Source organism: Mustela nivalis (genome assembly GCF_964662115.1).
Source record: "Mustela nivalis genome assembly, chromosome: 1".
NCBI lineage: Eukaryota > Metazoa > Chordata > Mammalia > Carnivora > Mustelidae > Mustela > Mustela nivalis.
Genome location: NC_139020.1, coordinates 199,127,024 through 199,140,648, shown reverse-complemented (window position 1 = coordinate 199,140,648; position 13,625 = coordinate 199,127,024). Strand labels below are relative to the sequence as shown.

At 51.4% G+C, this 13,625-nt stretch overlaps 1 protein-coding gene and 1 long non-coding RNA gene across 4 annotated transcripts in view; one reads left to right on the top strand and one right to left on the bottom strand.

The window, feature by feature from the left end:
* Positions 1–13,625, bottom strand: part of KIF9 (kinesin family member 9) — a 51,753-nt gene that overhangs the window by 16,807 nt on the left and 21,321 nt on the right. For all 3 annotated transcript variants that reach the window (XM_082705113.1, XM_082705115.1, XM_082705114.1), the window contains 6 exons: positions 11,724–11,801; positions 4,795–4,863; positions 3,960–4,064; positions 2,333–2,388; positions 1,489–1,579; positions 870–1,003 (listed from right to left, as the gene is read on the bottom strand). In XM_082705113.1, coding sequence (XP_082561239.1) covers positions 870–1,003; positions 1,489–1,579; positions 2,333–2,388; positions 3,960–4,064; positions 4,795–4,863; positions 11,724–11,801 — 533 coding nt within the window. The remainder of the gene's footprint in view (positions 1–869; positions 1,004–1,488; positions 1,580–2,332; positions 2,389–3,959; positions 4,065–4,794; positions 4,864–11,723; positions 11,802–13,625) is intronic.
* On the top strand, positions 1,575–6,252 carry LOC309850790. The gene is made up of 2 exons (XR_014304446.1): positions 1,575–1,948; positions 3,594–6,252. It is a non-coding gene; the product is annotated as an uncharacterized lncRNA (long non-coding RNA).

Here is a 13,625-nt window from a genome sequence, read left to right as displayed (position 1 = left end):
CAGCCACTCCCAGAAAAGTAGCTGCCCTCTCTCTCCAAGTGATGGCACCCAGGGTCCTCTTCCTCCTCAGAGAGGCACATGTGAGCAGGCCTGAGCTGTCAGGAGGAGACCAGGGGCCTCAGCAACCCCTGCTACTCAACTACACATGGAACAGTTTTCTATGATCAGCTCCGGCCCGTGTCCTTTGACAGACGATAATATAGCAACACCCATTAGGATGGTGTACGTTCTAGGTACGGGGGCTGCCTTCACCGTTTATCTTTCCAACAACCCTCCTGACTTTGAAGCTACTATTATGATTCCCCAATTTAGGGAGAAGAAAACGGAAGCCCAGAGAGGCTGCCATGCCTCACACAAGGTGACCCCTTCTGTGAGAGAAGCCTCCTAGAGCCCGTGTTCATGCCCACAGTTACCAGCACCTTCCAGGGAGGGCATCTCATTTAGTGAGCCTTGACACTTCTCTCGCCTGGTGCACACAAACGATTCTTGTCTGGAAGGTGAACTGGGGCATTCAGGTGACATGAGTACCAAGGAGTAGGTCACAGGACTCCAGTTAGGGGTGGTTTCCACAGGTAATACCTGGGTGGTACCCGGCTTCTCTATTCTACTCTATCACTGGTCAGTGGTGTGAACTGACTCTCCAAGCCTTGGTTTCTACATTAGTTAAATGAAGCCATGATCTCCTACCTCCTGGGGTTGTGGACAAGAGGTAACCAGCGCAGCCTGAACCCCACAGATGTTGCTAGTATTCTCAGCAATACGAGCAATAGGGACCACCCCAGTAGCAAAGACACTAGCTTGTGTCCTCTCTTTCACCAGCTGAGGAGGGCCAAGTGGTGAGCAGGTAAAGCAACAGGAAGGTTCCTCACCCGAGCTGTTCTTTGAACATCTTCTTGGACTTGGGTTTCTTCCCAGGTTTGGTAGAGAAAGGTGTGACCCCGAGTCCGAAGCTTTGTCCATCAGGCTCACCCACGAGGTGGCCCTCAACATCCATAAGCCCTGCCTGGATAGAGGCCAGCCACAGGGCCGAGGGTTAGATTAAGGGTTTTGGCCTGTGGGGGACCCAAGTAACTCTTATGCTTAGGTGGGTATATTCACCCTACATGCCAAGATGGCGGGCCCAGGTTGCTAGCTTGAGGCTGTCTCCAACAGCACTGTCTCTCACCACCGATGTCCACACTCCACATCAACTTCACTCAATGGTCTGGTGTCTCATGCCAACCCTTGAGGATCTTAAGGCCTGTTTCTAGCCTAATTCCATGAACTGGTCTTGTTTATAGTCATGTTTATGGTCATGACTCCAATCCTGGAGACCATTCTGAATTCATATCCGGTTTACTCTTGCATGGGTCACGCTCATCCTGGTATTCCCTTTATCTGTTGCAACCCTAGATCTGCTCGGATGTAGAACCCCTGCTGCTTCTGGAAAGGTCTGGGGATGGAAAAAATCTGACATGAACGCTGTCAACAGGAAGCAACCGTGCATACCTTCTGGACGGCGGAGATGGCGGCAAAGTCATTCTTGTCTATAAGGGTATACTTCCTGCGCAAAGTGGACTCCACTTCCTGCTCCTGTTGGCTTGAGAGAGAGGAGAGAACACCTTGCACCTTGGAGCTAGGCTGAACCTTCCAGATCAAAAACCAAGTATGAGAACTAGAAGTCATTTGGGTGTGGCCCCTTGTGATGGAGCCACACCCTCATGGTGAACCAGACAAAACAAGCCCATTCCACACCCTGATTCCTCAGACCACATACCACCTGTTCACCCCTCGAATTGGCAGTGGCCACCCTTGTATGCCAGGGACTTCTGCTCCAAGGAAACTAACAAGTACTGTAAGCCTGCCTCAGGACCATGGTTTCCCACCTAGGTTCTATCTTTAAAAGGCCCCAGGGAAACATGTGACCCACGCCTGTGCTACCACCCAGCACAAGCTGTTCACTGTACAGGTATGTCTGCACCCCAATACATTACAAATGCCTCCTGAGATGGGGGCGGGGCACAGGGCATATTCATGATGCCCTGCTCTGGCCACACTCAGGGCTGGCACTCCAGAAGGACCTCCCGTCTAATTCATGAACTCAGGAAACACCCACCAGGGATCACTTCTTCTCTGAGTTGTCCTTGAACAGACAGCTCTCCTCCCGGCTTCCCCCAGGGGAGGGGGAGGGCTGGAGGTTCTGAGAGCTCAGGGGCCTGGGCACACCCCAAGGACTCTGAGCTGGCTTCTCATCCATGAGACAAGGCCGTGTGCTGAGAGCCACACCCTGGCCATGGGAAATGAAAACGGCAGCCTGATGTAGGAGTCCGATGGGCGGGTGAGGGTCCCTTACCTCAGCACCACCCGGAACTGGTTGAACACCTCCTGGATCTGTCTGAGGTTGATGATCTGGAGGCAAGACAGCAAGGCAGAGGTTGGGCCTCAGGCCACGCAGGGCTGAAGGTGTGTCTACACTCAGAAGAGAAACCAGGACTCCTTGGCTAACCCTTTAATCATGTATGTCTTGAGAATGGAACATCAGGAACCTCCTCAGGAACAGAGAAACAGGGGCGCCTGGGTGGCTCAGCTGTTGGGGATCTGCCTTTAGCTCAGGTCAAGATCTCCGGGTCCTGGGATCAAATCCCTGTGTCGGGCTCCCAGCTCAGCGGGGAGTGTGCGTCTCCCTCTCCCTCTGCCTCTCCCCCTGCTTGTGCACGTGCTCTCTCTCTCAAATGAATGAATACAATCTTTTAAAAAAATGAGCAGAGAAACACAACTGATTCATAGTTTTCAAACTAAGTAAATACTGAGGCTATAAAAATGACCTTCCGTGGAGTGCCTGGGTGGTATAGACAGTTAAGCAGCTGACTCTTGATTTCTGCTCAGGTTGTGATCTCAGAGTTATGAGTTGCAGCCCTGCACTGGGCTTCATGCTCAGCAGGGAGTCTGCTTGAGATTCTCTCTCTCTCCCTCTGCCCCTTCCCCTGCCATGCTTGCGAGCTCATGCTCTCTCAGATAAATGAGTCTTTAAAAATTACCTTTTCTAAGTGAAGGTCTCTATAAAATTGACTCTAGTTCTTGAAAATACTAAGAAAAAAATTTTAATAAGATTTACTGTCTTCAGCTCCCTCCTGTTTCTACAAGGTTCCATCATGAACTCTCTGTGTAGCATATACACATCTGTGGCTCAAGGAAGGCCACTGGCTTCCCTCTTGGCCCTACAGACCACAAGCATTACCCTTGACAGAGGGTCATTCTAGGACTAACCCTGCTCCAAGGCCAGAAGAGCCCACTCCTCAGTTGTCCCAGGCCTGTCAGTTAGAGCTGCCACAGTAAGAAGCCCAGCGTGGCGGGGACAGGGTTGGGGGGAGGGCTGCCATGTAGCTCCCCGGTGAGGGGTTTCCTGTCCTGCACTGTCAAAATAGAATGCATCCTTCCCCCTGAGGACCCTTCCCTGTGTGGCTGCTGTCTCTTCCTCCCTAGCTTACTCCAACACAGGCCCTGCGTGTCTGCCCTGTCAGCCCACATGACAGCTACCCTTGAATGGCCTCACTCTGCCCGGCACAGTTGAGATCCTGAGTTAATTCCACTTTGATTTCCCTCTCACTCTACAGGTGTGGCCACCCAAGTACACGAGGTCGAGTATTTTGCTGAAGTCACGCAGCAAGGAGACATCGGAGCTAGGATGTGATCCAGGGCAGCCTGGCTCCAAGGACCACCCTGTTCCCACAGTAATGGGCCACCCCCTGTGTGGTCAAGGCTATTCAAGGATGCTGGCCACTCTGAGGGGCACACCCATCCTTGTAACCCTAAACATGGATGCTGAGGCCTCGGTAGGCTGTAGATCCCAAGGCCAGGGGTCCAGCACCACCCACCCCATACCCACTGCACCCATTCAGAGTGAGGTTCCAAGGCCAGCCCAGCACAAGTGGGGGATGCCCAGGATAGGGAGGGCATGGTCCCGAGGAGAGGCTCCTTACGTCAATCTCGTCCAGCGTCCCCTCCAGGTACCTCCGCACCTGGGAGTTGATCTCAGCAATCTGGATTTCATCCATGGGATCGTAGTTCACAAGGGTGCGGTTGGCCTTGAAGGAGGATGAAGAACATGTCAACAAGCTCCAAACACCTGAGCCCAACAGGGGCAGCAGGGGTCGTTCTGACAACCAAGGTAGGGAGGTTGGACACAGGCCCTGGCCAACTAAGCCAGCTCCATTCCCTTGACCATGCTGGCTAGGTTCTGGGGTCACAGAGGGACAACTAGGTCTTGAGAGCCGCCTGACATGGGCTTGCCACTCCAAGCAAGGGGGCTGAGATTCAGCAGACTCTGTCCCATGAGGGCTGTGGCGGGGGTGTGTGTGTGTGGGGGGGGTGGCTGCCTCTGCCTAGAGACCCTCCCTGGACCGTAAGTAGGCCCAGGCAAGCTGTCAGAGGTCTCCAGTTCCCACCCTCTGCCCTCAGGGCACTCTGCTGCTGCCCCTCTCCCACTGCCCAAACTGTCCCACCTCTCTGACCTTGACCCCCATGCTGTCTGCCCCTGCCCTACCTGCCTGCCACCTGCCTCTCATTTTCCTGTAAACTGTCTGCCTCTGCTCCCTGGTATCTGAAATCCCTGCCCACATCCTCCTGGTCTTCTAGTATCCCTAGCTTCCAGGCATCCCTGTTCCCCAGCCCCCTTCCCGTCTCCCTACCTACTTGGCCTGCCTACCCATCTGGCCCCTGTCCACCCAGTCCCTCTGCCCACCTGGTACCCTGACCTCACCCCCTCTAGCAGTCCAGCCAACCCCTCACCCCAGACCCCTGCCGCTAGCCCCTTACCAGGCTGTCATGGATGGCCAGCTCCTGCTTGAGCAGCGCCAGCTCCTTCTCCAGGTTCTTCACCATTCGCTGCCAGGAAACATAGTTTGGGGTGGGGCAGGGAGGACCGTCAGAGAGAACACCCTGCCTCTCCCAAAACAAGCCCACAATTCCCTAATCTATGCCTGGACATCCAGGCACCTCCTGGAAACCCGTGGGGTATGATGTCAGCATCTGGACAGCTCCCTCCCAATCAGTGACTTTTCCCCAACTGGGGTGAGTTTAGGGTCTCCGGGGGCCTCAGCAGTCCCCTGGCCTCTGCCTCTTAGAGCAGAGGAGACAGAACACAGTGAGCACAGGCACCCACAGGGCAACTGCATACCCCGACTCCCAGGAGCTTCAGATTTCTGGTCTACCAGGGTGGTGTCCCTCTCAGTGCAGCCCACTGCCTCCAAGCACAGTTGTACCTTTTACCCTCATCCTTCCTGACCATTGCACAGACATATCGCCATTCCCTGCTGATAATCAGGTACGTCACCTCTAATATTTTTGCTGCTTCAAACAACACTGCACAACATTTTTGTCCTTAGATCTTTGGGTCTTTCTAGGTTTCTGTTGGGTAACGTCGGCCCTTTGTGATCTGCCCCCATTACTTCTTCCCTGCTGTTCCCTCCAAGCTCATTCCAGCCCTACCAAATTATTTGGCACACTCCCGCCTCTGCCCTACCTGTCCCCTCTGCCTGGGACACTCTTCCCCCAAGTACTGCCCTGGCTCACCCCCACACCTCCTTCAAGTCTTTGTTCAAGAGCTTCTAAATTAAGAAAACTTCAATCACCCCGCGGAAAACTGCAATGCCCTCCCCACGCCCACACCGCTCTTTTTTGCAAATCTTGCTCTAATTTTTTTCATAGCACCTATCACCAACATACCCCAGAGCAACGCTGTTTCACAGAACTTTCTGTAATGATGGAAACGGTCTTTATCTGTGCCATGAGCTACATGTAGCTATGGAATACTTGAAATGTCACTAGTGTGACCCAGAAAGTGAACTTTAATTTTAACTAATTTAAATAGCCCCAAGCAAGCAGAGCTAATGTACTGAGCGGTGGAACTCTAGAATTTATCTATTTCTTTCTTTTTTTTCCCCGCTAACATTTAAAAAAATTGTTCAAGAGAAATTGTAGGCAGGCATACCTCATTTCATTGCACTTTGCTTTATTGAACTTCCCAGATACTGCACTTTTTACAGATCGAAGGTTTGTAGCAACCCTGTGTCAGGCAACTCTGTTTTGTACCATTTTCCCAATAGCATTTGCTCACCTCATGTCTCTGCATCACATTTTGGTGATTTTTGCAGTATTTCAAACCTTTTCATTATTCTTGTATTTATTATGTGACCTGTGATCAGTGATTACAGCTTGCTGAAAGCTCAGATGATGGTTAGCATTTATTAGCAATAAAATATTTTTTAACAGTTATTTACTTATTATTATTATTATTATTATTATTTTGCGTAGGCTCCCCAACCAGCATGGAGCCCAACAAGGGGCTTGAACTCACAACCCTGAGGTCAAGGCTGGAGCTGAGATCAAGAGCTGGATGCTGGGTGCCTGGATGGCTCAGTGGTTAAGGCCTCTGCCTTCAGCTCAGGTCATTATCCCAAGGTCCTGGGATCAAGCCCTGCATTGGTCTCTCTGCTCAGCAGGAAGCCTGCTTCCCCCCTCTCTCTGCCTGCCTCTCTGCCTACTTGTGATCTCTGTCTGTCAAATAAATAAATAAGATCTAAAAAAAAAATAAGATCTTAAAAAAAAAAAAGAGTTGGATGCTCAACCAACTGAGTCAGCCAAGAACCCCACTGAAAAACCATTTTTAAATTAAGGTATATACTTTTTTTTAAGACACGATGCTACTGCACATTTAGCAGACTACAGTATGGTGTAAACATGACTTTTACAGGCACTGGGAAACCAAAAAATTCATTTGACTCACTTTATTGTAATAGAAGGTATAGTATAGTGATCTGGAGGTATGAATATTTATGAATATTTAAGGTGTACAACAGCATACGCATATATATAGTAAAATGATTGCAACAGCAAGTTAATTAACATATCTATCTCCTCACCTAGCGACCGTTTCTGTGTGTGCTAAGAGCCTCTGAGACCTACTCTCTTAGCAAATTTCCAGTATACAAGACTATTAACTATGGTCACCATGTTGTATATCAGATCCCAGAACTTACCCATTACATAATGAGAATTTGTGCCCTTTGACCATCATCTCTCCTTTCCTCGGCCCCTGCCCCTATTCTTGGTAACCACCACTCTACTCCCTGCTTCTATTAATTTGACCTTTTAGGTTTCACATATAGTGAGATCATGCATTATTTTTCTTTCTGTATCTGGTTTATTTCACTTGGCATAATGTCCTCCAGGGCTATCCATGTTGTTGCAAAAAGCAAGATCTAGACTCACTTCCTGGTTTGTTTGTTTTTTTAATAGTTTATTCATTTAAGTAATCTCTACACCCATCATAGGGCTCGAACTCACAACCCAAAGATCAAGAGTCACATGCTCGGGGCACCTGGGTGGCTCAGTTATTAAGTGTCTGCCTTGGGCTCAGGTCAGGATCCCAGGGTCCTGGGATTGAGCCCTGCATCGGGCTCCCTGCTCGGCGGGAAACCTGCTTTTCCCTCCCGCTCCCCCTGCTTGTATTCCCTCTCTCGCTGTGTGTCTCTCTGCATCAATTAAACAAATAAATAAAAATGAGACACAGTGAGAAAGGGAATACAAGCAGAGGGAGTGAGAGAGGAGAAGCAGGCTTCCCATTAAGCAGGGAGCCCAATGTGGGGCTCGATCTCATCATGGCCTGAGCCAAAGGTAGACGCTTAACGACTGAGACACCCAGGCACCCCAATAAATAAAAATCTTTAAAAAAAATAGTCACATGCTCTCCCAACTGAGCCAGCCAGGTGCCCCTAGACTCACTTATTTCTTATATTTATTATCTTTCTCTCAGCAGACCATCAGCTCTTTGGGGACAGAGACATGTGTTTATTTGCATACTAATATTCCAAGTGCTTCAAAAAGTGTCTGGCACGTGGTAAGTGTTCCGTAGACTTTAGGTAAATGGACAAATGATATATTTCTAGAAACAGAATTGCTGAGTCATTTTTACAGTTGATAGATGAGAGGCACAGGGATTTTACGCTGAGAACCGTCACTGTGAATAGGGCTTTCTTCAGTTGTCGAAAAATGGCCACTGGAGGGAGCCCCTGACAACTAGATCCTGGGACTGGTGACCAATGCTGTGACCAGTCTGCAGCTAGGGGCGACAGAACCCTGGCATCCTGGTGGCTCTGTGGCAGTTCAGAGCACAAAGCCTGGGACTCAAAGCGCATGACCAGGGTCCAAATCTGGCTCTGCCCCTTGGGGAAGCTCCAAGATGCTCTTTCAGTAGACTTCCTATGAGGTCAACAGGAGAGGCTTGGTGGCCAGCCCGTCCTCTCAGCTGAAGGATCTCTGCTCTGTTAAAGACATCATGCCCCAGCTAGAGAAAGTCTGTTGCATTGCAACACTGAGGGCCTCCAGTGGGGTGACTGTCCAGTGTGGCAGGGGGAGCCAGGCTTAGATCTCTGGGCCAGTCAGGTGATGTGGGGAGATGCACCCCTGCTCCCAGGGGAACCAGCCTCCATGTCACATCCTGAGAGCATTGGAGCTGCTTCTCCTAATGCTTGGCAGTCTGACTGGAGAGAATCTGCTTGGAAACACAGGGCGGGAGCAGCGGGCCCCACAGAACAGGACCTGGCAGCACCTCCTAGCTGACGGACTCCTTTTTTTTTTTTTTTGGTACCCCAGGTGGAACAGAAAACCTGGCCAAGTCCTTTAAAGCTAAGGGCCATTTTCTGGGGGCGCCTGGGTGGCTCAGTGGGTTAAGCCGCTGCCTTCGGCTCGGGTCGTGATCTCAGGGTCCTGGGATCAAGTCCCGCGTCGGGCTCTCTGCTCAGCAGGGAGCCTGCTTCTCTCTCTCTCTCTGCCTGCCTCTCTGTCTACTTGTGATTCCTCTCTGTCGAATAAATAAATAAAATCTTAAAAAAAAAAAAAAAAAAAAAAGCTAAGGGCCATTTTCTGGATGGAATCAGCACAGACTCACATAAGTTTTCTGATGATCAGGGGTTTTCAGCATAAGCGTAATGAGGCTAATTCAGAAAGTTCTGCTTAAGGAGCACAGCAGGCTACGAGCGGCTCTCCACCCAGGAGGATTCCCTTGTTAACCCCCACCCCTCATGGCCTGCCGGTGCTCTCTTTTCTCAGCAGAAGAGAACAACAAGTGTCGCTCTGCTGCCTGTTTATGCCCGAGGCTCGCAGCCTTTACAACCCCTCACAGCATCACAAACTCCCAGAGTGGGAGGGTCATGGGAGTTCATCAGTCCCACCCCGAGTTCAAGGGTGAAAACCCCAAGGCTCAGAGACAGCTGGTGGCGGAGGTGGATCAGGGACTCAGCCTCCTGCCTTACGGTTGGATGAGGAAATGCCACGGAAGCTACCCAACTGCCTCGAAAAGAGGCTTCTATACTGAAGATTGTGCTAGAAATAACACTGGCAGGCTGGCTGTGGTCCAGGGAAAGGGGCAACTAAAGGAATTCCTCAGGTCTCATGAATTTTTGCTTATAAATGCTGATCATAAAGATCATACACACGGCCATGCTGGGTGACACGGAGACTTGGTTGGCCAGGACCAATCATGCCGATTTCGGAACAAAAATTACATGGAAGGAAAAAAAAATTACATGGAAGGGCATGGAAGTGCTTGCTGTCCGGCGCTCGGCCTACCCAGCCAGGTTCGCACGTGGCAATGCAGGGTTCCCGAGTTCAGAGGACACCGGATGAGGAAATTAACAAAAATAAATTAAATCCCTCAACTACAGAAAAGCATAGCAAATAATGCCATGAAACCCGGGAAGACCATCCCAAAACTGGACTTGAACAGCCAGCCGGATATCCTATTTGGTTCAATTTTTGTTTTTGTTTTTCATTTTAAGAGATAAAACATGGCAGGGTGCCTGGGTGGCCCAGTGGGTTAAAACCTCTGCCTTCGGCTCAAGTCATGATCCCAGGGTTCTGGGATCGAGTCCCGAATCGGGCTCTCTGCTCAGAGGGGAGCCTGCTTCTCCATCTTTCTCTGCCTGCCTCTCTGCCTACTTGGGAACTCTGTCTGTCAAATAAATAAATAAAATCTTTAAAAAAAAAGAGCGAGAGAGAGAGATAAAACATGGCAGAGAAATGTGAAGCCACTATGAGCCTCACTCCAAGTCCATACCCTCCGACATCCCAGAGGGAAACCCCAACCTCTGTGTGGTCTTCCCACTCCCACGCTTTTTTCTTTCACATAGAAAGATAGATGCCCTCACATCTATCCATTCATGATCTTCAGCTTTGCTGTGCACATTTTTAGACTCGGTGGAAATGACAGACACTAACATTTGGCCCACTGTGGTCCCACTTAAGGTTATCCAGACACACAACTCGAGCCTGGACTCCCTCCCTCTGTAGCTCACTTAGCTAATCTCCTGTTAATTAAAGGCTACTGATCCAATGAGCAGTGGGAGCCCCGTTCTGTCCCGAGGCCATTCACACAGGTATGCGAAGAACGCTTCTAGACTGTCCACCCAGAAAGGGACCCTGCTGACCTGTATGAGTGAGTAGGGGACTAGCTAACATTTACTGAGCATTTACTCCACAACAGCACTGTGTTAAGGGGTTTCTCCCCGTGAGCTTATTCTTCACCACATCTCTTTGAGAGTGGATTCTGCTACTTCTCCAGTTCACAGTCAAGGACACTAAGGCTTAGGAAGGGTAAGCATCTCACTGAGTCTGGGCAGCTGAAGGAAGGAAAGAGCAGGTCGCCACACCACGACAGTCCACTGTGGGGACCATGGCTCTTGACTACTGTGCCAGTGGTTCTCAAGTGTGGCCCCAGAATAGCAGCAGCAGCATCGGGGAACTTACTAGAAATGTAAATCCTTAAGCCACACCCCTCCACCAATGGATACAGGAACTCTGTGAATGGGTCCAGTGACTTGCTATTCTGGAAGCCTCCCCAGGGTTCAGATACCTGTGCATGTTTGAGAGCCACAGCTCTAACCAACCCAATACCTTCCTCTGCCTCCAAGCCATGGGTTAGCTCTAGGGAGCCACAGGGACCATTATTTTCCATCAGGATTTAGACTCAGGAAGGCCTAATTAACTGCTTTGCCATGAGCTTAGGGCATGCATATGCTCCTGTCTCTGGTGACCGTGATTCTACAAGCATCCTAAAGGAAAGCCAAGTTACCAGTAAACGAGTTTTGATTTGGCGAGATGTTGCCAGCATGCTCTCCACAGCAGCTGGATGGACGACACTCTGGCCAGAGACAGACACATGCCCTTGTCTCTGTACATCCCCACCATCATTCTCCATCATCAGAACAATTCTAGTTTGGGCTGGTCTGAAGGTGGAATTCCACTAAGCTTTCAACCTGCATTTCCCTGGGCAGTGGTGATGCTGAGCGTGACTTCTGGATGGTCAGCTCTGCTTGCTTAAAGGGATCACACAGACTGGGACGGAAGAGCTTCTGTGGTGACATAACCAGATGAGTCTGAGAGTCTGTCCACACTTACTTCACTTCGAAACAGTTAGCTCTAAGGAACTCTCACACAGAAGCCCCAAAGCCTCACACATGAGCTGGATGGTAACCTGACCTGGCCCTTTCATCTGGGTGCTGGCCCCCTAGGGGGTCTCCAGGGCCTCTGAAGACCCTGGTCTGCCCCAAGGTATAAAAGGACAGACCCAAGATTGCATGAGGATCTTCAGGTGAGGCAGAAAGGGAAGTGAGGCTTGTGTGACCCAGGCAGCACACACCCACACACCTTCCCCACAGTGAGACACCTGCCCACAAGCCCCTCAGTACCTCAGCATCATACTTCTCGTTGATGGCGGGCTCTGTGGTGACCAGCTTCATCCTGCTGGCGAACCGCAGTGAAGACAGCTGAAAAACAGATCAGACAGACCTCTGTGTCTTTAGCCAATGGTTCGTGAGTGGAGATATTTGCAAAGGAGGTCCAAGGAGCCCACCAGAAAAGATGAATCTTTGCATATAGACATACTCCATAGTGAAGGGTGGGGTCTCCTTCTTGGGGAGAAGGGAGGGGCAGCCAGGCAGGGGTAATTACGGCTGGAGGCCCATGAGGCAGCCACGTAAGCAGGCACTTGAGAAACGGCCCCAATGCGCTGTTCCACAGCACTGTTGTTGCATGAGAAGTGGAGGGCTGCTCCCTGGCAGTGAGGTACAGCCAGTGGTAGCACAGGGCAGGCCCTGAGATCCCAGCCTCACACCATGCCGGGCTGACTCGGGGCCCTAAAACAGGGTGCAGACTTGGGGGGGGGTCACCCAGGAGTGGCCCAGAAGAAGGCCCGAAAGGGCTCCTCCTTCAAGCAGTCTAGTCTAGTGGTTAAGAACTCTGCCCTGACCAACCATACAGCCTCTGACAGGCTTTGGAGCTTCTCTGTAAGATTGGGAAGAGTTGCCTCCCAGGGCCCGAGAGGCTTGGTGAAGAGGTCTGTAACATGCTCTCTACACGACTGGCCCACAGCAAGCCTTTGGGAGGAGGCCCCGTCCCTGCAGCTCGAGCGGCTTCTGTGTGGGCTGGAATCAGGCTCTCTTGCTTTGCGCACAGCAGCAAGTGTGGCCAGGGCGCCCTCGCTGTATCTACTCCCACACGTTACAAGCAGTGTCACTGAATAAAGCAACATGATCCTTGACAGGAATAGGGTGGAAGGCTTAAAGCACTTGAAAAAGAGAATCATTCGCTTCCACACCCCAATATGCCTTTGTCCCAAACCCCTGAGGCCCTTCCAACAGCAGCTCCGGGCTCCATGAGCTGTGTCCTGGGTCACAAGGCTCTGGGGATGCCAGGTACCAGGTGAGCTGCTTCCTCTGCGGTGACCATCTCAGGGGTGGGGATAAGGAGAGAGGGGGGCCTGTCTCAGAGGGCATTTCCTCAGCAAGGCAGTCAGGAGGCCCGATTTTCATATGGCTCCTCTTGGGGTTCACCCGTGCTTTGTCATGCTGAGACTGGGAGGTTCCTGAAGCCTTCCTCTGGGGATGCTGCCTGCACGTCAGCAGGAGCTCCCTCCTGGCCTCCCAAGTCCCAGGGCACCCTCTCTGGACGCAGGCTGGTCCCTAATGCAAGAAACTGGGAGGCCCTGCAGTGTGCCTGGAAAGGATCTATTTCGCGTAAGTGGATTCTCCAGATGACTGAAGCTTGCCCTAACCGTCCACCCTTGACGAAACAAAATGCCTACAGAGAGCTTCCCAAATCTGCCTGATTATGATAAGTGACCCTTCAGAGGAAGACCGCCGCCGGGGTGCCCAGCTGCGTGAGCTTACCCGTGTCACTGCCTCAGCCATTATGGCCTCTATGACTGCCTCTGGTTCTCCTAAGCTTGTCCCCTCCCAGGTCACCTGGGTCCTGCAGCTGGGTTAATCTCCCTGAGCCACAACGCTGGCCACAGCCCTCCCCTACTCAAACGCCATGACAGCCCAGCAACCAGCAGAACAGTGAAAGCATCAGCCTGGCCATCATGTGCTCGTGTAGCCTCTGCAGTGTTTTCTCCCTTTCTTCTTCCCAGGCCCTCCCCTCCAGTGGCCAGATGTTCCTGGCATGGCCCACACCTTCGGGCCCACAGTGTCCTCTGCCAGGAGCACCTCAGCTTTCTGTACGACACATCCTTTAACCGCAGCCGGCTCGGTGGCCGCCTTCCTCACCCCAGTTTCAGGAAAAGTCCCTTTTCCTCTGAAGGGCTCCTTCAT